Below are 14,141 nucleotides of genomic sequence, written 5' to 3' on the forward strand. Positions count from 1 at the left end.
ACTTAATCTCTTTGAATGTTTGAAGTTTGTGTAAAGTCTGGCCAGTTTTCCCGGCAGACTGAGATGTGCTTCCTTGTCTGGCCCTTGCCCTTACTGGGAATGTCCTGAGGACAGCAACATGCTTTTCCACGTTTGGAAGATCTCAAAAGAGTTTGTCAGAACAAGGGAAGAGAGGGAAAGAGGGAAGTAAAGTCAGGAAGACAGAGGTTGAGGCAGGAAGAGAGAGATGTTGCCCCTTTGTTGGCATTCTTTTTCTCCCATCCAGCTCAACGGGTGGGAGTGTGGCTGCGTGACCTGAGAAAACGCTCACCCTCTCTGTGCCTCAGTTTCTTCATTCATCACATGAGCATGTCTCAAGTTGTATTAGTTGAGGTCATATATGTGAAAGCTCTTGATAAATGCCAGCTCTCAGCACTGGTATTATTTCGCTGCCTTCTCACTTCTACTATCACGAGCCTAAGCTACTAGAACAGCCTGAGGAGTGGGTTGGGGAGGTGGCCAGCTCCCCAGCCCTTCCTTGTGTCTGTCCGTCCTGACCTCTGCAATCAAACGGAATCACAGACCAAAACACCTCTTTGCCACGTTGCTTCCTTGCTCCAAAAGTGACTCCTGCACCTCCTTGTCCCTCTCACTTTCCCCACCCCGTCTTTGCTCTGTTTTTCTGACCCTTGCATCTGTCTTGCTGCTCTTGGCCCTGCTGTGCACAGGATTTACTTTTTCCCTGTGCCGACCAGTTTTTCAACTTCTGATTCAAGTTTCCTCTTCTTCCATAAATCGTTTTTGTATATTGCCACCAAAAGTGATTTGTTCTCTCCCTCACCAGTGGAAGCATTTACTGCCATTCATTTGCCCTCACCTACCAGGAATTTACCCATCTGTGAAATGGGTGCCCTTATTGTGGCTGCCATTTGCTCTTAGATTTTTGGGGGCCAGATGGTGGGCTCAGTGCTTCACACAGTGTTTTCCCTCCTGCACCCTGTGAGGAGGGAATTATCCTTGTTTTACTCGGGAGGAAACTGAGGCTTAAAAAAGTCAGCTATCACCTGGGGTCACAGAGCATGGAAGTAGCAGGGTCTGGCTGCCCCCAGTGCCCACAGAAGCCTGGCCAGCCTGGCTGGTTCACAGAATCTGGCTGAGGGGGCATGTCAGCTTTGTTTCCGGGGTTTATGTGGGGCTAGTGATATCCCAAGGCAGGTTGTCCCAAGACCACTAACACTTCCTAAGTGTGTGATGTGAGCTAATGCTAACACCAGCCCCAGGGTGGAGGCAATGTTGGGAAGAAGCTGATCATCAGACAAAAGTTTTATGGGTGGTAGTTATGAACCAGGCTATCGGTCATTTGAGGGGGAAAACAGGGTCCAGCCAGGAAATGTCTGGGAGTATACATCCATTTTTAACTATGTAGTAAGTCCTTGACACTCAGAGGGAATTGTCCTGAGACTGTCCCAAGTTCTCAACGTGCAGATTCCTAGAACCTGAACAGTGCTGAGGCCTTTAGTGCACGTCAGGCGAGAGATCACAGTCGTTTCTGCAGCAGCTGCCTTCCCTCCAGCGGCTGTTGTTCACAAAGATGGCGTTTTCAACTCCTCTGGAGGGCTCCTTTGTTCACAGGCACTGTGAGGGGGCAGTGAGGCTGGATGGAATCAGCCTGCCTCCCTGCTGCAGTGGGGGGCCCCCGGCCTTGTGGCAGCTGTCGTGTCTCCCTCCCCTTTAGGCACTGCTCCCTGGCGGTGATCAATGCCCTGGCCAACATCGCCGCCAACATCCAGGACGAGCACCTCGTGGATGAGCTGCTCATGAACCTGCTGGAGCTGTTTGTGCAGCTGGGGCTGGAAGGAAAGCGCGCCAGCGAGAGGGCCAGCGAGAAGGGGCCTGCCCTGAAGGTAGGGAGGCGGGTGGCTCAGCATGTTGCCCTGCTGGTCAGGGCCGACTCTCCAGGTGCCATCTTGGTTGAAATACAGTGCTTTCTTTGTTAAATGATTTAAGTGCACCTGGTAAAGTATAAGAACAAAGGGAGTGAGGTTCCTTCTCAGGGATGCCGGCAGGGGTCGGGGAGAGGGCGGCTTCCTCGTCAGTCCACATCCAGCTCCTGCAGCCACCTCCCCCAGTCTGGGGTGATCAGGTGACAGCAGACCACTGTGGGCTCCCCCAACTCATCTCGCCTTTCTTATTCATCATAAAGCCAGGGGGTGGAGGTTGTCATCAGAACACAGTGATAATATGAGAAGGGACAGATTTGGCTTAATCTCAGGCTATCCAAGGGAGACAGGTACATGGGGACAGACAAACTCAGGTTTCAAACCCTCAGAGAGACCTCTTGGAGAGGTTGAGGCAGGTGAAGCCTCCTACCCCATCATCTCCCCTTAGACATGTTATGTGGCTGCCAGTTCCTTACCAAGTCTCCACTTTTGTCCTCCTCGTCTTTCCTTCCTCCTTCCCTCTCCTTTTCTTCCCGCCCCTCCCCTTCCTGCCCCTTCCCTTCCCACCTTCCCCTTCTCCAGACAGTTACTGTTCATCTACTTTGTGCCTAGGGCAGAGGTCAACCCCCTTTTTCTGTTAAAGACCAGATTGTACATGTTTTAGGTTTTATGGGCCATACAGTGTTTGTTGAAACAACTCAGCTCTGCCTTGGTAGCATACAAGCAGCCACAGACATTAAGTAAATGAACCGGGGTGGCTGTGCTCCCGTAAAACTTTATCTCCAAGAACAGGTGGATCAGGAGACAGTGGTTTCCTGACCCTTGTTCTAGGTGCTGGGGTTACGGAAGTAATTACACAGACAAGGTGAGCTTCATGGGAGGAGATGGTGAGAACAAAACGGGGCAGGGTGGTGAGGGTTGTGAAGGCCTCTCTGAGGAGGTGACAGCCAAGTTGGAAACTAACTGAGAAGGAGCCTTCTGTGTGAAAATCTTGGCTAAGAGGGAGTCGCTGGTGCCAAAAAGGATCCAAAGATCCTTCGCTCTCATTCAGCTTTGCTCTGCTGGGCCCCACCAGTGATCTGGGTGACTAATTTCTCAAGTCTCCCAGGATCGTGCACAGCTAGGCCCATCCTTATGCACAAGAGACAAGGGCACCCGCTGTGTCCTGCCTTTGGCTTCGGGATGAGATGGCTGCTCTGATGGGGCAGGGCGGTGCTCAGCACCCGAGAAAGCACAGGCTCTAACCAGTCTGAGGGGTGTCTCAGGAGCCATTCTCTTTCTCTCCCCTGGGAATAGTACCTCATTGTGGGGAAGGACGCCCCCTGGGGCCCCTGGGCTGCTCCCCTTTGCCTGCTCTCAGTGAATATTTACAGTGTCAAGCAAGACTCAGGATTTAATGCTTCCTTCATGGGCTGGGGAGGGGGTGGTGCCCCAGGCAGTGTGGGATCCCTGTGTGCCACGCTGTGAATTCTGTTCTTTGCAGGTAGTTCCTGTTTACCATGCAGTGACTAGGCAAGTGTTTATTGAACCACTGCTGCACTTTCCCCATGAGATGGGGCCTTACAGAATAAAGGGCTTAGAGGAGCAGTGAGAAGGGACTAGCTGACATACTGCCCTGTTGAGGACAAGGGAGGAGCTGTGATTATAAATTAAGAAATGTCGATTGTCCCTAGTTATCGTGCAGCCCCGAGGCTGTTAGTTTCCAGAATGGAGCAGGCAGGCCTTGACATTCTGTCCTCACCACTGAGTAGCCGTGGGGCCTTGGCAAGCTCCTCAAAGTCTGTTTTCTCCCCTGAAGATAAAGTTGATGGCACTTGGAACAGTGCCTGGCATGCAAGTGGGTTCTCAACGCCTTGGACTGCTACTGTTTTTGTAAATACGGAAAATAAACGGGGTGTGCTTAGGCGTGTGCTTCCAGAACATAGGCTAATCAGTGTGTACCATAGGTTAGCCACATCTGTGTGTCTAGCCAGGGAACCTACCTTTGATTTAGTTATTTTTAAGTAATCCCCAAGTTTTTCCTAACTTGGAAAGAATATATGTTTATTGTAGAAAAGATACAGAAACCTATAAATAGTAAAGTGAAAAGGATCCATAATTCCTCTGCTCTGATATAATCGTTGTGAACATTTTGACTCCTTCCTTCTGCTTTGTTATACAAAGGTGTTTATTTTACATCGTTGGTGTACTGCATCATTCATAATATACTCTTAAATCCTGATTTTTTCCATAACCAAGTTCTCTTTACGAGACACCAGAGCCTCCTAGCCATATAGACCTTGAACACCGAGCCAAAACTGAGGTCTGGGAACTGTCATGCCTCTACCATCACTTGGGACCTCTTCCCTAGCAGGCCAGTCACCTTAAAGACAGTCAGTCCCACAGCTTCTTATTCTTATACCTGCTATCCTTGCCCACTGGCAAGCTGGGAACCCCTCATTACCTGTGCTTTCATGGCAGTTAGGCCGCTCCAGGTGTCCTGCCCTGAGATGCTTCCATTCACGGCTGCCCTCCCGCGCTTCTCCACCTCCTCAGCACCTTCCCAGAGAGTCCATCCTGTACCCTCAGGTCTCGACTGACTCCCCGAGGACACAGCATGCTAGTGGCTTTCAAAGCGAAGCTGCTCCTTCCCCCACACAGCATGTGGCCAAGCCCTGGGCCAGCTCCTGTGCCCTCCTGTGATCCTGGAAAAAACATGTCTATGGCAGAACTCTAAGAAGTACAGACCACTTGAAGGCAGAGCACTGCAACTCCTGCCAACCCAGCCCCCCAGAAATCATCATTAATATGCAGTTGGGGCTTTCCCCTTCTTTTTCTACATATATATATTTGTATACATATATTTTAAATCTATGTCATATTATTTATACATTTTATATTTTTTTGCTTGAAATATTGTGAGTTCTGTGTCACCAAATATTCTTAGAAAATACGATTTTTAATATACTATAACTTATTTAAATGCCCCTTTCAGGTGGGCATTTAGTATTTTTCTGTTATAACAAATATTACAGCATTTTTGTGCCTAAATAAGATTTTTTTTTTAAATTGAGAAATAATTGACATATATAGTTTCAGGTGTACAACATAATGATTTAGTATTTGTATCTATTTTAAAATGATCACCACAGTAAGTCTAGTTAACATCCATCTCCGTACAGTTACAAGTTAGATTTTTTTTTTTTAAAGATTTTATTGGGGAAGGGGAACAGGACTTTATAGGGGAACAGTGTGTACTTCCAGGCCTTTTTTTTTTTTTTCCAAGTCAAGTTGTTGTCCTTTCAGTCTTAGTTGTGGAGGGCGCAGCTCAGCTCCAGGTCCAGTTGCCGTTTTATAGTTGCAGGGGGCGCAGCCCACCATCCCTTGCGGGAGTCAGACTGGCAACCTTGTGGTTGAGAGGATGCGCTCCAACCAACTGAGCCATCCGGAAAACTCAGCGGCAGCTCAGCTCAAGGTGCCATGTTCAATCTTAGTTGCAGGGGGCGGAGCCCACCATCCCTTGCGGGATTCGAGAAGTTGAACCGGCAACCTTGTGGTTGAGAGCCCACTGGCCCATGTGGGAATTGAACCGGCAGCCTTCGGAGTTAGGAGCATGGAGCTCCAACCGCCTGAGCCACCGGGCCGGCCCCAGATTTATTTATTTTTTAATAGATTCCTAAAGATGGGATTTTAGGTAAAACTTTGGGGATAGTTAGAATTTTGATACATATTACCACATTGCTTCCCAGGAAGTGTTGTACCAATTTATAATCCTACTAGCTATGTGTGAAGGGGCCTAGCTCTCTATGCCACTGCCCCCCCCAGCGATGGGGATCATCATCAGTCCCACCCATGTGTCCCTGGATTGCAGGGTCCCCCTCACTGAAGGTTGGTTATCACTGTACAGTGATTCAACGCCTGCTGGAGGTTCTGTGAGGATCGACTCACCCATTGGACGTTGTGCACAAATGGAGCCATTTTACCTAAAGAGCCGCTCCCTGCTGCCCACCAAACAGGACACCATCTGGAGCAGGGGTGCAGGGCCTTTAGCCTCTCACTCCTGCCCCTGAGCAGCTCTGCCCATACCAGTTATACATACTGGGATGCTACCCAAGATAACTGGTTGCAGAGCTGGGCTGCTGGAAAATATTTTTTTTATTTTAAATGAAGTTTATTGAGGTAACAATTCTTAGTAAAGTGTACAGGTGTACAATTCTGTATCACATCATCTATAAATCACATTGTGTGTTCACCATCCAGAGTCAGTTCTCCTTCCATCACCATATATTTGATCCCCTTTACCCTCATCTACCACCCCCCTCCCCCCTTACCCTCTGGTAACCACTAAACTATTGTCTGTGTCTATGAGTTTTTGTTTCTCATGTGTTTGTCTTGTTCTTTTGTTGTTTTTGGTTCATATACCACATATCCGTGAAATCATACAGTTCTCTGCTTTTTCTGTCTTATTTCACTTAGCATTATAATCTCAGGATCCATCCATGTTGTCACAAATGGTCCTATTTCATCTTTTCTTACTGCCGATAGTATTCCATGCTGGAAAAGATTTAAAGGCCATTTTTTGACCCACAAGATTCCTGATGCTCTTAGTCTCTCCATCCATGCCTGTATCTGAACCCCAGCCCCAGTTCATGGCAGCCTTCCCCTGAGCACTCCATGCCTGCCACAGTCCCAGGCTTTGGGCCTGATGCTGGACAGGCTGCTAAGGTTTACTCGCATGCTAACATCAAGGTCCATGCCACCTTCTCTGGGCATTCCTCCGTACTGTGATGGCTTACCTGCCTCCAAACTAGGCAGAGGGCCTTGGAGTGTATGAACAGGGCTTTGCACAACTCCCATGTGCAGTGCCTGGGGCACATTAGTCACTCAATAAATGTTTGCCGAATGAATGCACATTTACTGGGGAACTTACCGAGAAGTGTTGGTCACTGCTCAGTGTGCCTTTTCTTACCCAATCTGACTGATTCCCCGGAGAATGCTCTTAGACAGTGGATATGTGGTTGATTTCACATCTGTAGGTTTTAGGGTTTCGTGACCAAGTAACCTCCTTTTCTCCCTCTCCCCTTGGCACATCAGCTGACCCGCCGGTTGCCGCCCATCAAGGAAGCTAAGCCACGGTTGCAGAAGCTCTTCCGGGACTTCTGGCTCTATTCCGTACTAATGGGATTCGCTGAGGAGGGGTCAGGTAGGGGCGTATCCGCTCTCCTGGGGGAGACAGAGTGCAGAGTGAAAACAAAGGGGAGGTAGGACACGACTCTAAGTATGAATGTGCTCATTCGAAATTAGTCCAAATGCAGCTGCTGCTTCCTACAAGTGTTTGCAAATGTTACTTCGCAGATGTGGTGTAGGGTTCTGAGAATACCACATATCTTAGGAAAAACCTGCCCAAGTTAGGAAACAGACTTGTTTCTGTGTCCCATTGTTGGGAATAATTGGCTCAAACAAAGGACCCACGATTCTAGAAGTTGTCAACCTCGACCCCACTGCAGTGCTTCCCGGCCAGGGCGGTCGTCTCACTCGTGCACTCTCTTTCAGGACTCTGGCCAGAAGAATGGTACGAGGGGGTCTGTGAAATAGCCACCAAGTCCCCCCTGCTCACTTTTCCCAGCAAAGAGCCGCTGCGGTCTGTCCTCCAGTACAACTCAGCCATGAAGAACGACACGGTCACCCCCGTAAGGATTCTCGCCCTCCCAAGGACAGATGATGCAGCGCGGGGGCTCTGCTGAGTTCTCTTGAACATGAGAATAGATCCTTTCATGTTCCTTGTTGGCCACTGGGTCCGTGTCTCCTGGGGGAGGGCCATCTGCCCTTCCGGGTACCCACGGGAGTTCTCAAGTGTGCGTTTCCCTCTAGGCCGAGCTCAGTGAGCTGCGCAGCACCATCATCAACCTGCTGGACCCTGCCCCCGAAGTGTCCGCCCTCATCAACAAGCTGGACTTCGCCATGTCCACCTATCTCTTGTCTGTTTACCGGCTGGAGTATATGAGGTATACAAGCCTTCACGTCCCCGCACATCCGTCTGAGCTGATTGACGTTTTTGTGCCTGGGACTTCTTTCAGTTCCTCCCAGACATGCAAGCTTTCTGAAAAACAAACAGAAAACACCCTCTGCTTTTCTTGTGTGCTCCTCCTTCCTGAGCACCAAGCACCATTTCTAATGACACACTAAATTCTGTTATCATCTTTGCCTCATAGGGAATAGGCTTCTGAGCCATCACAATGGATGTTGCAAAACTCAGTGCACTGACTGGACAAGAGCCCGGTTAGGAACCAGCCCTCACTGAGAATGTTCTAAGGCCCTGAGAATGTTGTAAGGCTGGCTTCCAGGACCACAGTAGAATGCAAACAGGAAGTAGGAAGTGGCCAAACCAATCCCACAGGTGGCCCGACACACAGAATGCATCTGTAACCACAGCAGACCTAACAGCTATAATAATTGTCATAATCTATAATGGTCATCATGACAATACCAGTATTAACATGGACTGAGAGCTTATGTCAGGCCAGGCACTGCCCTAAGCTACACATACTGACATGCTCTCCAACAACCCTGTGAGGTAGGCACTCTCACATACCCATTTTATAGATGAGGAAACTGAGACTGAGTAGTTAAGTAAATTGCCCAACATAATAATCCCTGATTTACATTGAAACGCAAATAGTCTCTTAGGTACTGTGCCATGCTGCCTCTCCCAAAAATAATCTGGAAGAAGCAGCCAGGACAATCAGAGTCCTGCCTGTGGCTGCCAGTGTGAATGCTACAGACCCACCATACTAAGGCCTGAGGCACTCTGGGCTGCAGCCAAATACATAAGCTAAAAAACGATGTGTTCCTGTCACCAAAAAAGGTCATTTTACATTTAGCCTGTTTGTTTAAGTTACAGGATGGGTGCAGTTAGTTGTAGAATAATGTTTTTCTCAAGTGGTTTGAAACAGTATTCTTAAAATGAGTGATATTTAGAAAACACCACTATTTTAACCTTTTTTGGTGTCACAAAACCCTCTTTGTAAAAGAAATCTTACTTGGAAGCTCAACATGTAAAATAGATTAAGGCTGTTTGGGGTGGGTGTGAACCCCCACCCTCCCTCTCAGTCCCCTTCTCCTTGCTTCTTGCAGCCCCAGGACTCCAAAACAGAGCAGAATTTGAAAGCTAGTGACCCATTGTCCCCAGAGTCCCACAGAGCTAAGAGTTTTGACTTTCTTTTCATTTTTTCATTATAATTTTTTTTTCAGTTATAAAAATTTGAGAACATTACACAAAAACTTGGAAATAAGTAGAGGGGGTAAAAAAACACTGATCTCACCACTCTCCCCTATAGCATGTTAATACAGTTCTTTCTAGTCTTTTTTTTAATATATAAAGAATACATTTTCAAAGAAAAACAAAACAAGACAGACCAAAATAGAGCAAAAACCTGGTTTTAATCCTGTCGTGTATCTGTAAGAGCCCCCTCTCAGCCTCATGTGCTTGCCTACAGGGCTGTCTCTTGCTTCCCCACAAGTGTACCTGCGAATGTTTTGTTTGTTTGTTTGTTTTTATTGGGGAACAGTGTGTTTTTCCAGGACCCATCAGCTCCAGGTCAAGTCGTTGTTTTCAATCTAGTTGTGGAGGGCGCGCTCACTGGCCCATGTGGGAATTGAACCGGCGACCTTGGTGTTATGAGCACTGCGCTCTAACCATCTGAGCCAACCAGTCTCCCTATGCCTGTGAATGTTGATCTCAGACTCTCAGGACAGGCTGTTGAGTTGGCTGGTAAATGTAGACTTATAAGGGGTCAGCCTGCAGCAGCTCCCATAGACCCAGCTCCCACCCTGGGCTCCCTGCCAGTCCCCAAGAGCACTCTGTTAGCTTGAAGAAGCCACCCTGAAGCCTTTCTTGAAAAACCTGGCTTGCATTATTCCCAGCCACTGGTTATCGGGAGAACTTTAAAACAACAAAGTGGAAAGTGTGAGAAGTTACGTTAAAGCTGTGTGCACCTGAGCACTCAAGACCGCATGTGCCCAAAGCCACTGAGCCTGCCCCCCTGAAGCTTAACTCTCAAAACGTGGGTGCGGGAGCCCATGGACACACTGAGGAGTGCTAGCCTAAGTGTGTGCCTGCGTTGTCCCTATGGAGCCCTCCACAGAGACCGTGATTCAAGCTCATCCCTTTTTTTTCGTTTCTCTTCCTTTCCCCCCAAGGTTAAAGATGTTTTTCGCTCTAAAAGTCAAAATGTTCACGGTGCATAACATAAAAAAGAGAAGGAAAACATTGGAATGATACAGAAGATGCTAAAGATGAAAATATACAAGCCTCACTTTCCTAGCCCTGAATCCAGAGATGCCCACTGTTGACAGTCTCTTACTTTCCCTTCTAGAAGTCTTCTGTGCATATGCAAGCATGTGTGTCCCACATGTACACAGGCACATGGAGTCCTTTGGGGAACCCGTTTCCCCCTGCACCTTGCTCTTTTCACCTAACAGTTCATCTTGGATGCTTTTCTAGAGCAGCACATACAGAGTTACCTCTCGTTTTGGTGGATGCATAATGTGCCATCAGTGGATGTACTTTGGTTTATCTGACCAGTGTTCTATTGATGGACATTCAGTCAGTGCTATTAGGAGAATCCTTGTGTGCATAACCCTTAAGATGCATCGCTAGTGGTGGGTCGCTGGGTGGAAATTGTGCATATGTCATGTTCGGTGGGTAGGCATCACCCTCCAGAAAGTCCGTGTCAGTGTATGCCCCTCTGAGTGGCATAGGGCATCTGTTCCTGATAGCCTGTTTCTGGGCAGTGTCAAGGCTATGATAGGGAATGCCTAGAGTTTTCACAATTTACTCAAAACTGTTCTCCTTATTAGGGTTCTGCGCTCAACAGGTCCTGACCGCTTCCAGGTCATGTTCTGCTACTTTGAAGATAAAGCTATTCAGAAAGACAAGTCTGGTAAGTTTATGATTGTGGTATTCTCATGATGAATTGAGCTTTGATAGTATAAAAATGAACGCTAGTCCCTATTTTTTGACTGTGGAGAAAATAGTTTTATGAAGCTGCATACTACATTGGAAAAGATCAGTATAAAACATATCATCTTAGAAAAAATGACATATCTTTCTGGCTCTGCCACTGCTGCAAGAAGCCTGAGAGCTGAAGGGGTGTCACTTTTGCCACCATCAGTGCTCAAGTGCGTCTCAGCCCCCACATTTCGGTCCCTAATACTGTCCTCTGCTAAAAGGATCCTGGCCTCCTCGGCTGGTTGTTGATGGACCTGGAGCATCTTGTTGCCGGGGAGCAGGCATGCCTTTTGATGTCTGGAGCAGACTGAGACGACCAAGAACCAATTTAAAGGGACTCCCAGTGGACAAATTACCTCAATTTGAACATGCATACAATATTTTATTGTGCTTAAAAGGGGCAAATATACTAGGATATGTATGAGTATTTGTTTCTTCCATTAAGTATTTGTGAGGTAGAGACATGTTATTTCTTTGGGAGTCAGGAAAGAGTCACACAGTCCATGGAAGAGGTTGGTACCTGGTCTCAGAGAGTGAGCAGGTGGAAAGGGCACCAGCAGGTGGTGAGCAGAGGCATCCTGCCAAGTAGCCAGTTAAAGATGCTCCATTAGCTGAGGGCTCCAGAGAGAGTTGATGTGGGCACAGTCCCCATTCCTCAGCATGAGGGGCTCCTCGGTAGTCCTGCTAGTTATGAGAAGACCCCATTCAGGATCACAGATGTGTCCAGTGACGCCGTCAGGCCAAGCCAGAATGTCAGTGCAGCAGGTCAGGACCTGTGGGCCATATCTGATTTAAGGGCTGCATTATTCCTGGAAAAGTTTCCAAATAACGAAAATTTATATGAAACACAAAGATTCACAATCTCCCGTGATGCACATGTCCTCAGACCCTGTGTGCACAGAGGGTCTCAGGTAGCCCAGTCCCAATTAAGAGGACCAGACTCCTAGGAAGACAGAAACATAATTGAATCCCTTAAATGGTATAAAAATATTACAATATTACCGAAACCCTAGTGAGGTAAACCTAAGAATAGGAATAAAAATAAGAAGAAAGGGCTGACCCGGGGGCTCAAGTGGCTATGCTCCTAAGGCGAGGTCACCGGTTCGATTCCCACATGGGCCAGTGAGCTGCGCCCTCTACAGCTAAGATTGTGAACACTTTAACTGGCTCTCCCTGGAGCTGGGCTGCCGTGAGCTGCCGTGGGCTATGGTGTGCTGCCATGAGTGGCCAGTGGCCAGCGTGAGTGGCTGGCAGCCAGCGAGAGCTGCCCTGAGCTGCTGGGACCTGCGACCGATGGCCTCAGCAGGGGAGTGGGGAGAGCGCAAGGCTCATAATACCAGCGTGGGCCAGGGAGCTGTGTCCTACACAACTAGACTGAGAAACAATGGCTTAAACCGGAGGCAGAAGAAGGGGAAAAAAGGAAAAATAAAATAAGAGATTAAAATAAAGGCAGCAAAGGAAAAGAATGCATAGTATAGGCATTGTTTGGCCAATTTTAGTATAAGGACACTAATAAGTTTTAGCATTGTATTGGTCTGTGTGCTGATTTATAAGGTGTTTAAAAGTTTTAGAGCCTGAAATATTAGACCTATGTTTTAAGTGCTTAGAAGAAGAAGATTAATTTTGTAATTGTGTTGAAATACTTAGAACTTTGTAGGCTAGATCCACACATTTGTATTGATTAACTGTGTGGGTAAATATTTCGAGGAATACTGATTGATAATTCCTTTTTTTTTTTTTTTTTTGACTTTGTGCTTTCTTTTTTTTTTTTTTTTTTAATTGAGGAACAGCGTGTTTCTCCAGGGCCCATCAGCTCCAAGTCGTTGTCCTTCAGTCTAGTTGTGGAGGGCGCAGCTCACTGGCCCATGTGGGAATCAAACTGGCAACCCCGTTGTTCAGAGCCGGCGCTCTAACCAACTGAGCCACCCGGCCGCCCCGATAATTCTTAAGATTCATAAATTTAGTATTAATGAAGTACAGTTAGTCATGAAGAATCCTTTCCATGCCAGAAGCCATTGGCACACCGAAGAATCTATGAACTTGTTCTTGCCAATGGAGAACTAATCCCTAGATACTTCTGGTACCATTGTTTCCTTTTGTTAAAAAGTCGGTCCTTGAAGAAATCGTTTTTAAAAAACTACCTCAGGAACTCTGAGATGCTTCTTCATGTTAGACTTCCAATAAGTCCTCTGCAGAGTACTTCACATACCTGCACAACAGTCAGAAAATTAGGTGCATGAATTTATTTTTGCAGTTGGGAGCCCTGGTTGGCAAAGAAAGAGGGTGTGAGGGTTCTGGAAGCTCCCTCTACTGGCAGTGAGGGGAAAGATTGGAGTGAGGAGGAGCCCATTGGAGACCAGGGCGGAAGGTACAGACATTTTCTATGGAAGGAAGCCTCTCCCACTAGAGGTGCAGGGTATAGGAGAGGGGAGCCCCACACTCAGGGTCTCACCCACGTGCCCCAGTAGTAGAGATGCCGTTAACCACCGGCTGAGCTGCTCGTTGATTCGCTCCCCTTGTCCATCCACCCAGCGTTGGGTTATTTAGCAGCTATTTTGTACTAAGTTTTGTTCTGGACAGTTGGGTCACCCTAAGAATCTTTGGTTCTACGAAGGAGATAAAGCAAGAAAAAACAGACTGCCAACCCCTAGGGGCCAAAGAACTTACCACATTTCGCCAGCCTCTTAATGAGAATATCTTCAGAATGAATCAGATACATTTCTGAAGCTAGATGTCTCCTCTTTCATTCTTGCCTGAGCTGTTTTTCTGTTGCTGTGTTATAAGAGGAAATTCAGTTGCACTAGGGACCGATTTGCTCTTCACGGACACTTTTAATTTTCACAGTATACTGTACTCTTCCACATGATTTCAAATGGATCATTGTTTTTGTTCTGAGTATGGTACTTAGGTTAAGCCAATAAACGTGCACCATTGAGTTTACTTCCCCCTTGCTTTTCCCTCCTAAAACATGAGAGGTAGGAAGGAAGTGACATGTGTTATTTATGAATTTTCAGAACCAACTATGTGTTATTCATGAATTTTCAGAGAGAGTTTATATGAACCATCTACCAGCCCCCAAAGGGGAGTGCCGGCGCCCCCTCTGGGCAGGTGTAAGCCAAGCCTCGGTGTGTTCCTACAGTGCGGGAAGGTGAGGGCAGGAGTCTGCTGCTTGCCTGCCAGCTGCCCAGTTACTCAGTACAGGCAGACCTTGGAGATATTGTGAGTTCAGTTCC

The 14,141-nt window shown here is 47.4% G+C and overlaps 1 protein-coding gene across 1 annotated transcript in view; it reads left to right on the forward strand.

Annotated features, from left to right (window-relative positions):
- Positions 1 to 14,141, forward strand: part of PI4KA (phosphatidylinositol 4-kinase alpha) — a 109,844-nt gene that overhangs the window by 63,932 nt on the left and 31,771 nt on the right. Inside the window, exons 20-23 of the mRNA XM_019710135.2 lie at positions 6,993 to 7,101; positions 7,452 to 7,588; positions 7,770 to 7,903; positions 10,758 to 10,840. Coding sequence (XP_019565694.2) covers positions 6,993 to 7,101; positions 7,452 to 7,588; positions 7,770 to 7,903; positions 10,758 to 10,840 — 463 coding nt within the window. The remainder of the gene's footprint in view (positions 1 to 6,992; positions 7,102 to 7,451; positions 7,589 to 7,769; positions 7,904 to 10,757; positions 10,841 to 14,141) is intronic.

This window comes from Rhinolophus sinicus, linkage group LG16 (assembly GCF_036562045.2).
Source record: "Rhinolophus sinicus isolate RSC01 linkage group LG16, ASM3656204v1, whole genome shotgun sequence".
NCBI classification, from domain to species: domain Eukaryota; kingdom Metazoa; phylum Chordata; class Mammalia; order Chiroptera; family Rhinolophidae; genus Rhinolophus; species Rhinolophus sinicus.